Source organism: Globicephala melas, chromosome 3 (genome assembly GCF_963455315.2).
Source record: "Globicephala melas chromosome 3, mGloMel1.2, whole genome shotgun sequence".
NCBI classification, from domain to species: Eukaryota; Metazoa; Chordata; class Mammalia; order Artiodactyla; family Delphinidae; genus Globicephala; species Globicephala melas.
In genome coordinates, this window is record NC_083316.1 from 126236734 (window position 1) to 126254904 (window position 18171).

Sequence of the window (18171 nt, forward strand, 5' to 3'; positions counted from 1 at the left end):
CCATCCCATTTAGGATGGAAAGATGCAGCCCTCTTCCCATACCCTGCCACCCATACCACACCCACAAGTCTTCACATCCTCCTGACCCCAGAGTCTCCCCGAAAAAGGACTGAATTCATAAAAGGGAGACTGCCAAGTGACCACTCCGTCTAGGACCCCTGCCAGAAGTGAGTCCTTGTTTGACTGAGAGCCATGTGCCTGCTTGCTTTCTCAAGTTCCACCCCCAGCCACCGCGGCCCTCCCAGCTGCATCCCTCAGGCCCCTTCATCCTGGGTCTTGCCTGCGAGCCCTGCTCTCTGGGCTTCCTCTAGGTACATGGAGTTCTTCCCTATCCCCTCCAACACCACCTCTGACTTCTACTTTGAGAAAAGCGCCAACTACTTTGATTCGGAAGTGGCTCCCCGGCGGGCGGCTGCCCTGTTACCCAAGGCCAAGGTCTTGACCATCCTCATCAACCCAGCAGACCGAGCCTATTCCTGGTACCAGGTGAGCCGGGGTGGGGCCCTGGGTGGGGGTACGGGCTCTGTCTACCGCTCAGCCACCAATAAATACCAGCAAATATTTATTTAAAATTTATTTATTTATTTAAATTTTATTTATTTAAATTTTATTTATTTATTTTTGGCTGTGTTGGGTCTTCATTGTGGTGCATGGGCTTCTCATTGCAGTGGCTTCTCTCGTTGCGGAGCACGGGCTCTAGGCGCTTGGGCTTCAGTAGTTGTGGCTCACGGGCTCTAGAGCACAAGCTCAGTAGTTGTGTCGCACGGGCTTAGTTGCTCCGCGGCATGTGGGATCTTCCTGGACCAGGGCTCGAACCCGTGTCCCCTGCACTGGCAGGCGGATTCTTAACCCCTGGGCCACCAGGGAAGTCCCTCAGCAAATATTTATTTTGCGCCTCCTTTGTGCCAGCCCTCAGTAGGCTCCTGGAATGCCGTGGTGGGTAAGAATGGTCCCGCCTCCACTGCACTTCTAGCCCGGAGGAGAAGCCAGGCAGAAATCCATGTTGAATACCAGCCGAGTTACCTGCTCACCCTCCCAGCTTCGTCTGGGGACCTGCCTCTGACTCTGACACCAACAAGAGGTGGAGGCTGATTCCATCTTGATGAAGCCTAGATTCGGTGAACAGTGATCTGGGCTCATACTAACTGTGGCCTCCTTGCTGGGCACGGGGTGGAAGGGGGGTGGGACATCAGAGAAGGACAAGACACAGGACCTGCCATTCTTAGTGGAGAATGCAAATGCTCGATCAGGTAAGGAAGTTACGTGGAATGCGGTTTGTGCTAGAGAGTGTGACTCCTAGTTCCTACTTGACTATGTAAGAACTAGAATTTTCTTTAATTTCAATGACCTGACTTAATTTTTTCTGAACATCATTCCACTGGGCTTACAGGAAAGCTTAGGCTCTGGCCGTTTGGGGGTTTTCCTCCCCTGCCTGCCAGTCTTCCTAGGATTATGCCACAGTGCCAGGGTGTGGGGCTTCCTCGTCTAGAGCCGATAAAGGAAGGCCCCTCTAGGTCTGGCCACCCTCTGAGCCTCCTCTCTGGGGCCTCATTGTGGCCACAGGCTGGTAGGAGGCAGGTGCAGACCCTCTTTGCTCCCTGTTCCCACAGACCTCTCTCTCTCTTCTCACTCCCCAAGCCTGGGGACCCTCCTCGTCTGGTGGGCAATCTCTCTCCTCCACTTGCTTCTCTAGGACTTTCTGTCTATACCTCAGTATTCTCCTTCCCTCTGGGCTTTGTCTTTGGGGGAATAAAGGCCACTTCTCTTTTCTGCTCTGCCGAGTGTTCCCCACCTCCTGGCAATGAGCAGAGATTGGCTGTCTGCTCTTATCAGGGGAAGGAAAGAGGAAGGAGAAGGCTGTAGAGGGAAAGTGGCCCTGGCTGAAGTCCGTCCCCATTCTGTTCTAATGCTCCTGCTCTACCTCTTCACCTCATTGGAACGTCACGGCAGTTTTCTAGAGGGCAGAGGGCTTTGTGCATGTCCCCTCGCATAGATGAGAAGACCAAGGTTCAGCAAGCCAGGTGACTAGCTCAAGTTCATGTGCTGCCATTTTGAACCCAGCTCCTCGAGGTCTAAGACCCTGTTCTTTCTTCTGTCCATGGTCGAGGTGGGATAAGGAGAAGGGGGACTAATTCCTACCAGGAGGATCCAGGAAGGTGCTGGAGGGAGAGGTAGGACAGTGGCCTGCCTCAGAGGGGAGGTCAGGAGGGGGAGCTGTTATGCACCATTATTGCACCTCCCCCACCCGAGCTCTGTGATCCTCAGTGGAGGTGTAGGGGCTCTTGAGGGTTACCCCTGGTGGACAGGTTCCTGATCTCTGGACTTGGGAATTATGCAGATGCCGACTGCCCGTGGCATTATTTTAGGTGGTTCAAACCTGGTGTTTTCCCCTTTCCAATTCTTTCCCAATCCTTCTGTCTTAGACTGCTTGGGTTGCCATAGCAAAATATTATAGGTTGGGTGGATTAAACAACAGAATTTTTTTCTCACGGTCCTGGAGCCTAGAAGTCTAAATCCAAGATCAAGGTGACAGTCGATTTGGTTCCTGGTGAGAGCTCTCTTTCTGGCTTTTAGACAGCCACCTTCTGTGTCCTCACATGGCAGAGCAAGCAAGCAAACTTTGGTGCCTCTTCTTACAAGGGCACCAATCCCATCACAGGGGCCCCACCCTCATGACTGTATCAGGACCTGTAGCAGACATTTGTATCTGCCTGGTGTTTCAGAACATTGCTTTATTTTTATTGTATTTATGAATGATTACCTTTATATATGACAACTGATTCTAATTTTCTATTTATGGAGACAGTATTGAGTTTTATTTTGAAATACATTTACGTGAATAAGAAAGATGATTCAATGCAAAGAAACTTACGTTGACTTGTCACGTACAGGTGGTTTATGGATATGGCAGAAATCACAGAGGTGGTGTGAAGCAACCAGCATTTGGAAGCTCTGATCTAGTCCAACTCCCATCTCTCAAAGATGGGGAAACTAGGGCTCCCAGGGGCTATGACTTCCCTGAAGTCACAGGGTAATGACAGGTAGAACCAGAACTTGAACCCAGGGCTCCTGGTTCCAGCTCAGGGTCTTCTGGCTGCCTCCTGGTTTCTGTCCCACAAAAGCCTCTTCCCTTGGTCCCTCCACGTGACATGCTGACCCTCTCTCTCCCCTTGTCTGCAGCACCAGCGAGCCCATGATGACCCAGTAGCCCTGAAGTACACCTTTCACGAGGTGATCACAGCTGCGCCCGATGCATCCTTGAAACTGCGCGCCCTCCAGAACCGCTGCCTGGTCCCCGGCTGGTATGCCACCCACATTGAGCGCTGGCTCAGCGCCTTTCACGCCAACCAGGTAGCTGCCTGTCCCTGACCCTCGGGAGGGCAATCACGGCCCTGGCTCTGGGCGGTTAGCAGAGCGCCTCAAAATCTCTTTTACCAGTTACAGGGCCAGACATGGTGTCATTGGAGAGTTAGATCTTTGGGGCCTTCAAAGGTTTCAGTCTTGTTTATCCCAAGCCCTTGTCCCATCACAACAGGCTCTTTATCCCTAAGGGGACCCAAAAAGCTCTGGGATAGGCCCCTGGGAGTGAGGGAGACAGGCGTGTGTGACGGAGGGAGAGCCTGGTTGCAGAGGTAGATGGGGCCAGATTGCTGAGGCATTTTAGGGAAACCCTTGGAGGATTTAGGCAGGAGAGTGACATGTGGTCCAAAAACTTGGAGAGAGGCAGAGAGGGGGTGTCATAGGGATATGAGGGGCAGGCAGGGTTTTGCCGATAGCCTAAACCCTAGGAGAGGATGGCATTGGTCAGAGGAAGCTGGCAGAAAGCAGGGAGTTAGTTAGACTGCCCAGGACTGAGGCATGGGGGCACCTCCCGTCCACAGGTGGAGGAAGAAGCAGTCTACAGAGTGTGGGGTCCCCAATTTATAACCATGGCTGCTGACCCAGAAGACTGGGGGCCTGTTTGCCACTGGAGTGAAAACAGGTTCAGATCACACTCTCCTTTTGCTTTTTTTTCCAGATTCTGGTCTTGGATGGCAAACTGCTGCGAACGGAACCTGCCAAAGTGATGGACACAGTGCAAAAGTTCCTTGGGGTGACGAACACCATTGACTACCACAAAACCTTGGCGTGAGTGTTACCCTGGCCTTTCAACGGGGGGATGTCCTGAGCAGGCACCTGGGCCCAAAAGCCAAAGGCTTGAATGATTAGGAGAAAAACACAGATTAGTCAGCAAATGTGAGGAAGTACGCATGTCCCTGATGGCAGTCTAGCAGGAAAGTTAACGTGACTTGAGTCATATTAATAAAGATATTGACTCAGGAAAAAGGGAGGTGATGACTCTGTTCTACTCTGGTCAGTCCTACACCTGGGGTGTTCTTTTCACTCTGGGCTGAACATTTTCAGTGTTTTACCTAAGTAAGTTAGACCAGCAATGAGCAATTCCAGTTCCCACAAGGGTTTCTTATCATTAGATTATGACTTCAATATAATTTAAGGAAAAAGATACTATAAATATTGTCATTGACTAATCATTCCCATCACTCAAAACCCAGTGCAAGTGCACTGAGAACGCTGTCCCAAGATGGATAAGTGCCAGCCTGTGTTGAGGGGGCTCAGGGCTGGGGAGAGGCTGTCTCCTAGGGTATATCACAGACAGGTGACACACTCATCTGAATGAGGGAGTCTCAAGAGAAGGAGAAACAGTGACCTTCCCCAGCTACCTTCTTAGGAAAGCCCTTCAGCAAGAATATTCCCTTCTCCTTACTTTGGAAGTTGAAAACGGAAGGTGGAAAACGGTAGTCAGTCCTTCCCTTTGAGGGTAGAAAGGAGCAGCAGCTGCGGGTATGGCTGTGGCAGTAGAGATGCCTGGGTTAGGATCCCAGACCTCTTCGTTAACTGTGGGCCTCGGACATGTGTCGTAGTTCCTTCAAGCCTCACTTTCCTTCTCCGTAAGTTGGGGATAAAGGTAATAATTCCCACCTCCGGAGGGTCACTGTCTTGAATGAAAGCATGTGGGTGGGGCTCTTGGCTCAGTGCCCGGGATGTACTAATCTCAGTAAATGATAGCTACTCTCATCATCATCATCACCACCATTACCATCACATGTGCCTACCCTGGGACCCATTCAAAAATCCCTATCTCCCTCTCCTGCCAAATGTGAACTGTGTTTTCCTTCTGTCCTCATGCCCAAGAACCTCCTAATGGTTCCTGGTCTGGGACTGAATTCTGATGCCATTATCCCTCTCCTCCCCATGACAGCATCAGATCTCCTCTCCCCAAAATACCTTTGAAGGTCCAGCATGACTTCAATTCTGAAGGCAGTCTTGCTCTATCATTTCTGAAATTCATTAGAAAAAAACCACAACTTTCCAGTGATGCACATGCTTAAAGGCAACTGTAGATACAGCATTTCTTGATAAAGATTGAATTTATTAAAAAGCAAAAGAACCTCCACTAAACTTTTTTCCCCCTACTGGGTTCTCACCCCTGAGCTGGAGAGTGCTAAGAGGACCCCCAGAATAAGGAAGGATGGGAAGTGTTCATGTTAGGGACTTGCTGCAGCAACTGAGCCTGCCCAGTCAGGAGAAGAGAGATCTCAGAGCGTGCGGCCTGCCTTCTGCTGAGAAGAGGGGGCAGGTGTGTTTAGTGGAGCCCAGAGCCAGAGCTTGGGCAAACAGATGCAAGTATCAGTCCCACAGACCAGAGTTTGCCTATGGGAGTGGATCCTGTGATTTTCTAGGAGGCTCTGCCATTCCTGAGGTCTGTGAACATTGCCTGAAGTGGGAAGGGGCTGGGCTCGGCCGGGCCAGCTCCCACCCACAGGCTTTCCCCACCTTCACAGGTTTGATCCAAAGAAAGGATTTTGGTGCCAGCTGCTCGAAGGAGGAAAAACCAAGTGTCTAGGCAAAAGCAAGGGCCGGAAATACCCAGAGATGGACTTGGATGTAAGTAGCAGACCTGCTGCCTGTGGCAGGGGAATAAATGTTGGGGGTCCCTGTACTGGAGGGAGTCTTCTCTTTACCTGACACCCAGCACTCAATGGTCTTGGCATTTCTTGGGTGGTGTTCTTAACAGGAGGAAATGTGGGCTAGGGGATATAGTGGATCAGAATTGATTTAGTCAAATGAGTATTTCTTCTACAAGGGCTGAATGCAATGGGGCTTTGAGAATGAATCAGACCTGCTCTTTGCCTTCAAGGAGCTCCTAGTCTAGGAGGGAAATGAGTCACATGTGCCAATAAGTAGAATACAAGGGAGGAAGTGTTTTGTGTAGTTAGGTATGAACAAGTGCTGTGAGACTTCAGAACAAGGACATGCCACTTGAAGTTGGATGGGTAAGAAGGCTTCTCAGATGAGGTGGGGGGGTGGGGGGGTGTCTCTCGAGTTGGGTCTGGAAGGATGGGGTGGTATTTGGACCTATGGCATGGAAGGATAAGGCATTCTTGTAGGAGGGGATGGCATGTATAAGGATATAGGGGAAAGGGCACACACTGTGACTCTGGTTACATTTCCCTTTTTTTTCCATTACCCCTTGATAATTTTTTAAAACCTGAAGTATAGTTGATTTATAATATTGTGGTAGTTTCTTGTTCCCTGTGGTATACAGTAAATTCTTGTTGCTTATCTGTTTTATATATAGCAGTATACCTGTTAATCCCATACTCCTAATTTGTCCCTCCCCCTTCCCTTTCCCCTTTGGTAACCATAAGTTTGTTTTCTGAGTCTGTTTTGTAAATAGATTTATTCTTTAGATTCCACATATAAGTGATATCATACGGTATTTGTCTTTCTGTCTGACTTACTTCACTTAGTATGATATTCTCTAGGTCCATCCACATTGCTGCAAATGGCAATATTTCATTCTTTTTAATGGCTGAGTATTTTATAGTGTGTGTGTGTGTGTGTATATATATATATATATATATATACACACCACATCTTCTTTATCCGTTCATCTGTTGATGGACACTTAGGTTGCTTCCACATCTTGACTATTGTAAATAGTGCTGCTATTAAATTGGGGTGCATGTATCTTTTCAAATTAGAGTTTTTGTCTTTTCTGGATATATGCCCAGGAGGGGATTGTTGGATCATATTGTATAGATCTAGTTTTAGTTTTTTAAGGAACTTCCATACTGTTCTCCGTAGTGGCTGCACCAATTTATATTCCCACCAACAGTGTAGGAAGGTTCCCTTTTCTCCACACCCTCTCCAGCATTTGTCATTTGTAGATATTTTAATGATGGCCATTTTGACTGGTGTGAGGAGCTGTCTCATTGTAGTTTTGATTTGCATTTCTCTAATAATTAGCAATGCTGAGCATCTTTTCATGTGCCTCTGGCCATCTGTATGTCTTCTTTGGAGAAACGTCTATTTATGGCTTCTGCCCAGTTTTTGATTGGGTTGTTTTGATATTGAGCCGCATGGGCTGTTTATATATTTTGGAGATTAATCCTTCGTTGGTTGCTTCATTTGCAAATATTTTCTCCCATTCTGAGGGTTGTCTTTTTGTTTTGTTCATGGTTTCATTTGCTGTGCAAAAGCTTTTAATTAGTTCCCATTTGTTTATTTTTGGTTTTATTTTCATTACTCTAGGAGGTGGGTCAAAAAAGATCTTGCCGCGATTTATGTCAGAGAGTGTTCTGCCTATGTTTTCCTCTAAGAGTTTTATAGTATCCGGCCTTACATCTAGGTATTTCATTCTTTTTGATGCGATGGTAAATGGGATTGTTTCCTTAATTTCTCTTTCTGATCTTTCATTGTTTGTTAGTGTATAGGAATGCAAGAGATTTGTGTATTAATTTTGTATCCTGCAACTTTATCGAATTCATTGATGAGGTCTAGTAGTTTTCTGGTAGCATCTTTAGCATTTTCTGTGTATAGTATCATGTCATCTGCAAACAGTGACAGTTTTACTTCTTCTTTTCCAATTTGGATTCCTTTTATTTCTTCTTTTTCTCTAATTGCCGTGGCTAGGACTTCTAAAAACTATGTTGAATAAAAATGGTGAGAGTGGACATCACTGTCTTGTTCCTGATCTTAGAGGAAATGCTTTCAGCTTTTCACCATTGAGAATGATGTTAGCTGTAGGTTTTTCATATGTGGACTTTATTATGTTAAGGTAGGTTCCTTCTATGCCTACTTTCTGGAGAGTTTTTAATCATAAATGGGTGTTGCATTTTGTCAAAAGCTTTTTCTGCATCTATTGAGATGATCATATGGTTTTTATTCTTCAAGTTGTTAATATGGTGTATCACATTGATTGATTTGCAGATATTGAAAAATCCTTGCATCCCTGGGATAAATCCCACTTGATCATGCTCCTTTAAATGTATTGTTGGATTCAGTTTGCTAGTATTTTGTTGAGGATAAAGATCAGAGCAGAAATAGAGATGAAAACAATAGCAAAGATCAATAAAACTAAAAGCTGGTTCTTTGAGAAGATACACAAAATTGATAAACCAAGAAAAAAAGGAGGGCTTCCCTGGTGGCGCAGTGGTTAAGAATCCACCTGCCAATGCAGGGGACATGGGTTCAAGCCCTGGTCCGGGAAGATCCCACATGCTGCGGACCAACGAAGCCTGTGCTCTGCAACTACTGAAGCCCAGGCACCTAGAGCTAGTGCTCCGCAACAAGAGAAGCCACCGCAGTGAGAAGCCTGCGCAACACCATGAAGAGTAGCCCCGGCTCGCCGCAACTAGAGACAGCCCCACGCACAGCAACGAAGACCCAACACAGCCAAAAATAAAAAATAAAAGTTTTTTTTAAAAAGAGAGGACTCAAATCAATGAAATTAGAAATGAAAAAGGAGACGTAACAACTGACACCACAGAAATACAAAGGATCCTAAGAGACTACGACAAGCACCTATATGCCAATAAAATGGACAACCTAGAAAAAACGGACAAATTCTTAGCAAGGTACAATCTTCCAAGACTGAACCAGAAAGGAATAGAAAATATGAACATACCAATCACAAGTACTGAAATTGAAACAGTGATTAAAAAACTCCCAACCAAAGTCCATGACCAGATGTCTTCACAGGTGAATTCTATCAAACATTTAGAGAAGAGTTAACACCTATCCTTCTGAAACTCTTCCCAAAAATCACACAGGAAGGAACACTCCCAAACTCATTCTACGAGGCCACCATCACTCTGATACCAAAACCAGACAAAGATACCACAAAAAAAGGAAATTACAGGCCAGTATCACTAGTGAACATAGATGCAAAAATCCTCAACAAAATACTATGTTTCCCTTTTCTTGTTTGCCCCTGGTTTTAATTCTCTCTCTTCTCCCTGTCAATCACAAGAATTTTGACCTTGTGTGCTGTATTTTGGTGCTCCTACTATATGAGTTTTCTTTTGAAGGTTGTGATTTTGAAGAAGATTGTGAATAAATAATGGGAGTGTGGGATGATGCCAACAGAATGGTGGTTTTTAAAGAAGGGGGGGGGTCACTCTTGAGTCAGCACATGACCAAGATCTGAGCTTTCCTTCCTGTTACAGTCCCGTGCCTTCCTGAAGGACTATTACCGGGACCACAACATCGAGCTTTCCAAGCTGCTGTACAAGATGGGCCAGACACTGCCCACCTGGCTACGGGAGGAGCTCCAGAACACCAGGTAGCCACGGCCACCACAGCCAGACTGAATGTGACGGCAGGGACGTCCCGCCACACGCTGAGCCAGACTGACCTGCAGAGTGGGGAGCTGGGCCCGGGCTGGCCAAGTACTTACAAGCAATACTCTGCTGCAGCCCAGGTAGGGCCAGGAGAAGAGCCCAGGCAGGTCCACACGCACCTCAGAGCGTCCAGTGCTGGGTTGGTGGCCTCTAGGACCTCCTTCGCCAACCAGGGTCCATTCTGCTCATAGTTTTTCATGGGGAGGCCACTTCCTGTTGGTGGAAGACCACAAGCTGGTAGGAAGCAGTCCACAGGACTCTGTTTTCCGTCCCTGTGTTCCACCCACCCTACCCTCTCCATCCCATCACTCCCTGCTCCAGTAGGGTGTCCACTCAGTAGTATTTTCCCTGTCCTCCAGACAACGAGGAGAAGAGCCCAGCTGGGGCTTTTGCCAAACCGGGGAGAGAGATTGGACGTTTCCGTGATGGTTCAAGCCAGGCTCTTCAGAGGGGTCAGCTGGGAACCCAGAGGTGGTCCCTAGGCTGGGTGTGAGCGTGTCCAGCTCGAGAGAACGCTGGACCTCCACACCCATTCTGCTTCATACCTTCCCATCTCACCTTCCCTCTTTAGAGAGAGAATCGCTGGTCCCTACAGTACCCACCCGGTCCCAAAGGCCTCCTTCAGGGCCCTGGGGCACTGCCACGCTTTTGGACCCAGAGACCCAGGCCTCAACCCTACCCCGTCCTTCCCCCTGGGATGCGACATGTGTGGTGTTTCCTGTGGTAAAGGACTGAGGCGGTCGTGGAGTCGGCCGTATACATGTCCCAGTGTACATATGTTGTCCCTAAGCCCCCCTGGCCTTGGCCCCTGGCAGATGCTGGGCAGACTTGATGAGACTGCCATCCCTGCTCTGCGCCAACTGCCTGTGGCCAAGGGTTTCTAGAGAGCCCCTTAACCTCCCAAATACTAAGAAGCTAAAGTATTTTAATATTTTTTTTTCTTGGTGCCAGAGTTTATACCCTGGGTGCTGGGGTCGCACTGTGTTACATATATATATATAACATGTGTGTATATATATATATATATATATATATTATATTTTTTTTGGTTGGGTTTGTTTTTAATTCAGTCGTACAAAATGGTGGCAGGCCCCAGTCCCAAAGGGCGTCGTATCTCAGTGCTAGAGAATGGGATGGAAGGGGGGGGGGGCGTGTTCATGTGCGGAGGCCTCAAGGACACAGCATGGAAGTGCCCTGGGAGAGGGCAAGTGCCATGGCCGCCCCGGGGCTGCCCCAGGTGAACAGGTGGCGGGATGCATAAGGAAGACCTACTCTTTCCAGGAGATCTGGCTTCATGAAGCGCGGTGACCCTGGGGCACTTTTGGCCAAAGGAAACAGCCAGGCTGGGGTAGGAGACCCCGGGGCTTAAAGGCTGGCCTGTTCCCCTTCCCCTCACATGGTGCTAGGTTGGGAGCTGCCCTGGGAGCCACAGAACTGTCTCCAGGCCCCCTGCCGACAAGGGGGGGGGGTCTCTGGGCTATTTTCTGGTTGGGGCCTGCTCCTACCCACCCCTCCCGCCCCCATCTTTTAACAATGTGAAGTGACTAAGGCTGGGGTGCCTTTCCCCAGCCCCTCCCACTGCCAGTTCAGCTTTGAACTGACACCTGGGAAATCCTTTCTGGAGAGCCTTGTCTTGTTCAGAAGACTCTACCATGTTGGGGCTGAAGGGTCCTTCAATGGGTGTGGACACAGGTCCAGAAATGGGAGGTGGCCTCCGGGGCTGATGTCACAGAACCGATTGGGAGCAGGGCCAAGAATTGAACTCGAGGCTCCCAATGCCGCGCCCAGTGCTCTTCTTCCAGTGCCACACTGCCTCTGAGCCCGTCCTTGGGACCCTACTCTGTGCCAGGTTGCTGTCCCTCCTTTAGTCACGCCCTTGGTCATTCCAGGATATGGGGACAAACCACTCCTTCCCAGCCAGGGTGCCTTTGAGCCTTCTCAGTTCCAGATCTGCATTTGCATCCCTGTCGTGCTCTCCCCACCTCAAAAGGTTCTTTCCCAGCCTGGGAGCCTGGATCTTAGTTCCCAGGGTCTCCACTGGGATGGAGAAGTGGAATGTCCTACGGGGCCAGCTGCATCTGGCTCTACTGCCTCCCGAGTGAAGCGTTTCCATCATGCTTCTCATTGGGGCCTTAGAACCCGGGAACCCTGGTTGCTGCTAACCCTGCAGGGGATGAGAAGCAGAGTGTCTGAGGACAGGGTGGCATGTCTGCGTGTACGCTTGTGAAGACTTACCTGCACCAGGAACCAGACTCCCAGAGCAGGCAGCAGCTTCCATAGTGCAAAACCTGGGCCTCACTTCCCGTCTGTCAGCGCGGGGCTCTGCTGCATGACCCGTGAGGATGTCACAGCTCCCACCATCTGAGATCTTCCCTCTGGGCCTGGACACCTGGGCAGGCTGCCCAGAGCCTGTCCTCGTGGGGCGGGCAGGTCCGCTCCCCTCGTCCTCTGGCCTGAGGAAGAAACAGGCAGGTTTGAGGCCCTGTGGTAGCAGAGGAAGTGCTGGAGACTTTTGTCCAGGCCCTTCTGGGAGGCTGGGGACTTGACCTGTCACATGTTCTCAGTCTGTCTTGTCACTGCTACTTTTTCCCTTCCCACTAACGAATCTCTCTCGAGAATCCACTTCCAGGACCGGTAGGTACTGGAGAGAGGAGAGAAGTCCCTCTAGGTTCTCTCAGCTGCTGAGCACACAGATTCCCCACCACCACCACCACCACCACCACCACGAGAGGAGAAAACCAGAGGTCAGTGGGTGCAGTATCCTCAGCATCTTCCATGTTTACTAAGTCACTGGCCAAAAACAAGAAAAAAACCTCTACCATCCCTTCTGCCATCTCCTCCACACACCTGTGCCTCAAGCTCGGTGCAGGTGGGATGTGCAGCTGCCTCCGTCACTCGGGGCTCTAGAGCTGCCCACAGTGCGGGCATCTTGCACCTGGAGAAGGAGTCTGAGGTTTAAAGACTGGTCTCTTTCGAGCCCCTACGTAGGAGCAGCCGGTGCCTCTGGGGCCCAGCTGAGGGAGCAGTGGTCTGTTCCCAGTAGAAGAACACTACTAGGTTGACTCGCAGAGATTGCTGGTCCCAACATCGAGCCGTCCCCACAGGTTTGTTAGGAGAAAGAGCAAGTAAATAAGTAAGTGTTGTACCAAGTATTTTATCATGAGCTCCCACTGCCCACCATTCAGACTTAAAATTAGTGTTTTGCCACATTTTAATCTTTCCTTCCGTACAAGCATATTTTCTCTGAACTAGTTTAAAAGTTGCAAACAGAAGGAGACTCCACCCCAAATGCTTCAGCCTGCATCTCCTAAGAGCTAGGACATTCTCCTACAATTGGCCCAGTATCACACCCAGTATCACAACAGTAATTTCCCAGCAACATCTGCTAATCAGCCCATATTCACAGTTCTCCCAAATAACTTACACCTGGTTTTGGAATCGGGAACTAGTTAAGGTACACATGTTGCATCGAACTGTGTTTCCTAAAATCTCTTTCAAGTCAGTAAACTTTCCCTTCTGCTCACTCTGGTTGTTTGAGTGACATTATTTCGGAGGCTAGCAGGCTGCTGTCCTATAGAAGTCCCACATGCTGGATTTGTCTGTTTCTTCACGGTGTCACAGAACAAGTTCCTCTAACCCCTGTATTGGCAAGGGTGATTTAGGCTATGGGGATTGGTACCTTTTGTGCTGACTTGAAAACTTCAGTCCATCCTAAGATGCCCCTCTGCTGTCACCTGTACCAAGTGCCAAGTCAGCAGAGGGGCCTGCCAGAGCTGGAGAGGGCGAGGGAGGAGGCATCACAGCCGCGCCTGGGAGGGTCTAGAAAGAAGAGGCTGGACCACGCAGTGTGGGCCTGTCGGGAATGAGACATCCCGGACTCAGAAGATCCTGTGCTGCCCCCTTTGCTCCTGGTGATGGAGCACAGGGCACCAAAGAGCATCTCTCTTTCTCTCTGTTTTGTGGTCTCTGGGTTTTCATTTCCTGGAGGCCCATGGTCTGTGTGCACTGGAGCAGAGCCAGCCCCTGGGATGCACCAACGAAGGGCTCCGCGGGGGGCGCTGCCCCACCCAAACTGCGGTTGCAGAGAAGAGCACTGGGCTGGAGGCAGGAGATGTGAAATTTTGTCCCAGTTGAGTACACTGAGTAGCTGAGTGACAGTTTTCCTCCCAGGGACTCAATTTCCCCATCTAGAATGAGCAGATGGGCCTACAGCATGGATTTTCAGACCTCAAAGAAGGAAGCAGGTCTGCTGTAGTTGAAGTGAGGACGGAGGTCCCAGGCCCCCCGCACCGCTGCCCACGAGGCACTGCTGGGTCCCCAGGGCTGCCTGCCCCCAGAGGCTTTCCCTCGCCAGCTCAGACAGCCAGAGACATTTTTTAGTTCCCACAAGGGAGAGGCATGGGCTTTGTGTGGGGTCAATGTCAAGGGCCTGTGGGGGGACTCTGGCTGTGTTTTATCCTAATAAGTTCACCCCTCCCTCTCTCCTTCCTCTCTGTGGCCCTTGAGGAGAATGAGGGCCGAGAGGGTTTTCTATGACTGTGCTAGCTTTTGTTATCAGCAAGAGGGCTCCTTTTGTAATTTGTGCATGAAATTCATGTCATTTCCTGGGGAGAGGAGAGGGCTGACTGGAGAGGGTGCGGGGCACATTAGGGGAGCAGGCAGAGGTTTCCTTCCCTCGTGGGAGTGCGGAGAGGAGTAGAGAGGGGGGCGCTACCCCGCTCACCTGGTCAGGGCTCTCAAACCAGCCGTTTTGGGTTGTGTTAAAAGTGGGAACCTTCCCTCCATTAATGTACAATCTTGAACTAACTGCTAATAAAGTGGGGTTCTGTTTGTACACATTGGTCCTGTCTGTCCGTCTGTCTGACGTTTTTGCAAGGCCCGCAGGGGAGGGTGGAAAGAAGGATGTTCACATGCACGGCCAGTCTGGCCACCCCCGTACACACAAGGCGACTGTGAAAGATCAGTTCAATGGATTGTAAACTGAAGCTTCTCTAGATAGCAGAGGCCTGTCCCAGGACAGCCAGTGGGGTGTCTCAGGTGACAAAGAGCCCTCAGCCACGCTAGATGGTTGAGAAGTGCTGGGGCTGGAGCACTGCACTGAGAAGAGCCTCAGTCTAGAATTAGTTCTGCTATCAGTGTGTGAAGTGACCGGGCCAAGTCACTCTTATGCTTTGATCCTCGGTTTCCCTCATCCCTTAGGGGTGTGGAAGGAGTTGGACTCAGTGGCTACTCTGGCGAACTTGCTTAAAATGCAGATTCTCCGGCTGTGCCCCTAGAGATTCCTCTCTGGCAGATGTGGGGTGCGGCCCGAGCACCTGCATTTTAACAACCTCTCCAGCACTCTGGGAAACGCTGGCTCAGATAGAGGGCTTCTACGGGTTCTAATTAATTCAGAGTCCCACTGCCCGAGGAATGAAAACTTTGGGTAAAAACCAATGACTTCCTAGCCCTCCCAGCCTGGTTGAGTTTGAGATTTGCGGGGGAGGGGCAGAGGCAGGGAGCAGAGAGGCAGGAGCCTCTGTGGAACTTTACGAAATGCACATTCCCAGGCTCCCCCAGTCCCGTCCACTCAGTCAGAACCTCTGGCAGGGAGACCCAGAAATGTGGCTTTTAAACAAACTCCCTGCCGCACAGGAAAGTGTGGGAACACTGAATCAGGCCACAAAGGATGAGCCAGAGAAACTCCACAGAATTGTGGACGGCTGCCCTGGGGCATGCTGGGACACAGCTGGGAGCACATCAAAACACCAACCCCAATGGTACAAGGGCAGCACTTGCAGACCCCTGTTTGGGGTTTGTCAGCTGGGAGCTTGGTATGGGTCGTGGGGCAACAAGAACATGGGTGGAGGCTGCATTAATGGGAGCAGTGGATCTGCATGATACAGGTGCGCTTCGGTGCTGGGTAGGTGGTCAGGCTACATCAGAGATTTTTGAATTTTAAAACAGCCTTTTGTTTTTTAAAGAGAAACTTAATTAAAACCAGGTAGAGGCAGGAAGGGTGTTTCTGGTTGGATTTGGGGTGAGTATCTGGACTGTCATCAGTTCAACTGCTCTCTGTCACCATACTATCTTGGAACCCTAGAAATCCTTGAAACACACTATGAAAGCCCAGCCCAGGTGCTCTCAGAGGTCCCAAGAGTCCTGCAATTCTAATAGGTTGAGTGAACAAAGACACATCGAACCCTCCTCACCCCCTAAGTGAGGAGACCACTCAGGGGACATGGTGCCCCAGGAGCAGTGCTGGATCCTGGAAGTGGGCATTTCCCTCAGAGAAGCCCTGGGTCAGGTGCACAGGGCAGTGTGTTCCGTCGTAGCAAAGCCCAAGAAACAACTTAGATGTCCATCTAGAGGGGATCAGCTAAGTAGCCACTCGTGTGGCCACATGCTGAAACATGACGATGGAGGAGAGAATAATCAGCTCAGTCTCCAGGTCCCACCAGGAAATATCTTTGAGACTGACCTAAGTGTGACCATTTGTGGAAAGAGAATGCTCCCTAACTAAGTACACATACATACTCTGCTGGCTCGTACTGCTTATGCTATTCTGCATTTTTTTTCCTGGCAATGTAGCTATCTCTCTCTCTCTCACGCCAAACTGTTAACTGGTTAGTTCTGGAAGAGGGCGCAGGGAAAGGGGAGAAGATTTCAAAGGGGACTTTAGCTTTGGCTGAAATACTTTACTAAACACAATGAAAATGCATGTATCAGTTGTGGAATGAAAAAGTCTTGAAAGTAATTAGAAATGGGTGAAGCAGAAAGGGGGTCCAGGCAGCTGGACTGTTGTGGGATGCTACCGTGAAAGCAGCCCTGCTGTTCCCCCAGCCCACAGGCACCCAAAGTGTGGGGCCTGAGGAGGCCCTGGCTGTTGGGGGGAAGTTCTTGCCTTGCTGCAGGTACCCTGAGCACTTGTCAAGCCCCTGAGCTGAGGATTCCGACTCGCTGTGTGACTATAGGTGACTCAGCTCCCACATGCTCACAAATGGGGGAGTTAGAGTGAACACCAGTGTTGGGACAAACCGACATTGCTTGCCTGAGAAGGACACAGCCTAACGCCTGTGAAATTCCTGACAAACACATCAACATGAATCTACCCAAGGAGAAACACTGGCACATCCACGTTGAGGGACATTATGCAAAATAACTGGCCTGAATTCTAAAATTGTCAGGGTCATGGAGGATAAAGAAAGGCGGAGAAATGGTTCAAGATTAAAGGATACTGAAGAGACCTGGCAATCAAATGTCACTTATGATCCTGGAGGGGTCCTAGACCAGGAAAGAGTTACTATAAAGAGCACCATATTGACAACCGGCAAAATGTGAATATGGACTGTGTACACTGGGTAATAGTACTTTATCAATGTTAAGTTACGTGATTTTGATTACTGTTCTGTTAGAGTATGTCATTGCTCTTAAGTCGTACATGCTGAAATATTGATGGGTAAAAGGGAAAAATAAAGCTGAATTTTAACTGATGTTCTTTTTCCAATGGGTCAGACTTATCTGGTGCAGTTCACAACATGTCCACCAGGGGACACTGTCATCCCAGGCTCTGACGGGCTAGAGTCGGCCTGAGCCTCCCCGGGAAAGACTGGGCTGGTAGTTAATGGTGTTGAGGTGATGATATCATAAAGAATTCAATGACATGAATAATAAAAACTATTTCTCACTGTCGGGAAGGCCTTCTGCTTGTCAAGTGCTGTCTCTCTTCATCCTTGCCACAACTCTGAGGTAGGGATTGTCATCATTCCCATTATGTAGATGAGGAGTCTGAGATTCAGAGAGGTTAAGTGATTCTGCCAGGGTCACAGAGCTGCGAGTCCTTGGTCTGTGAGACTCCACCGCCTTAAGCCCCCTGGGTAGTCCTGCCTCCTGTCATGAGGCAAAGTGGGGAGAACTCACTGAGCCTGACCCTGTCCCTCTCCAGGCTGGACATTTAAAAGTATGTATGTATGTATGTATGTGTGTGTGTGTATGTGTGTGTATATATATCCACAAAGATAAAGCAAACACTGCCTACAGTGAGATCTAAGTCTCCCTCTAAACAGCTCACCCCACCCCCACCCCTCACCTCTAACCCACCCCCCTCTCACCTCTTCAGGGGAAACCACTACCACCAGTTTCTGTGGATCTTTCCAGAAGTTTTTTTTTTTTTACAAATATGAGTAGCTAAGTACACATACATCCTCTGCTGGCTCGTACTCCTCATGCTATTCTGCACTTCCCTTGTCACTGGTACTGGGGACTGGGTAGAGGGGTATTTGCTGCTTTGTGTAGTAACAGATGGAGGTTCTCCTCCGCTAGAGGTACCTGGGGAGGCTCCACTCTGTCAAACCTTTAGGGAGGGAGGGAGGGACAGGCTGGAGCTTAAATTCTCTAGCCTTTGCCCCATTCTAGGGTGTTGTCCCTCGGGAAGGGAGGAGGCTGCATAGCATAGTTGTCGAAATATGCACAGACAGGCAGACCTGATGTCAAATAGGTTCATATT

The 18171-nt window shown here is 49.4% G+C and overlaps 1 protein-coding gene across 3 annotated transcripts in view; it reads left to right on the forward strand.

The window, feature by feature from the left end:
* The window catches only part of NDST1 (N-deacetylase and N-sulfotransferase 1), a 74013-nt gene extending 56855 nt beyond the window's left edge, over positions 1 to 17158 (forward strand). For all 3 annotated transcript variants that reach the window (XM_030834104.3, XM_030834103.2, XM_070045211.1), the window contains 5 exons: positions 312 to 486; positions 3181 to 3351; positions 4019 to 4128; positions 5844 to 5946; positions 9513 to 17158. In XM_030834104.3, coding sequence (XP_030689964.1) covers positions 312 to 486; positions 3181 to 3351; positions 4019 to 4128; positions 5844 to 5946; positions 9513 to 9632 — 679 coding nt within the window. In that variant the 3' untranslated portion in view covers positions 9633 to 17158. The remainder of the gene's footprint in view (positions 1 to 311; positions 487 to 3180; positions 3352 to 4018; positions 4129 to 5843; positions 5947 to 9512) is intronic.
* Positions 17159 to 18171: the final 1013 nt, after the last annotated feature.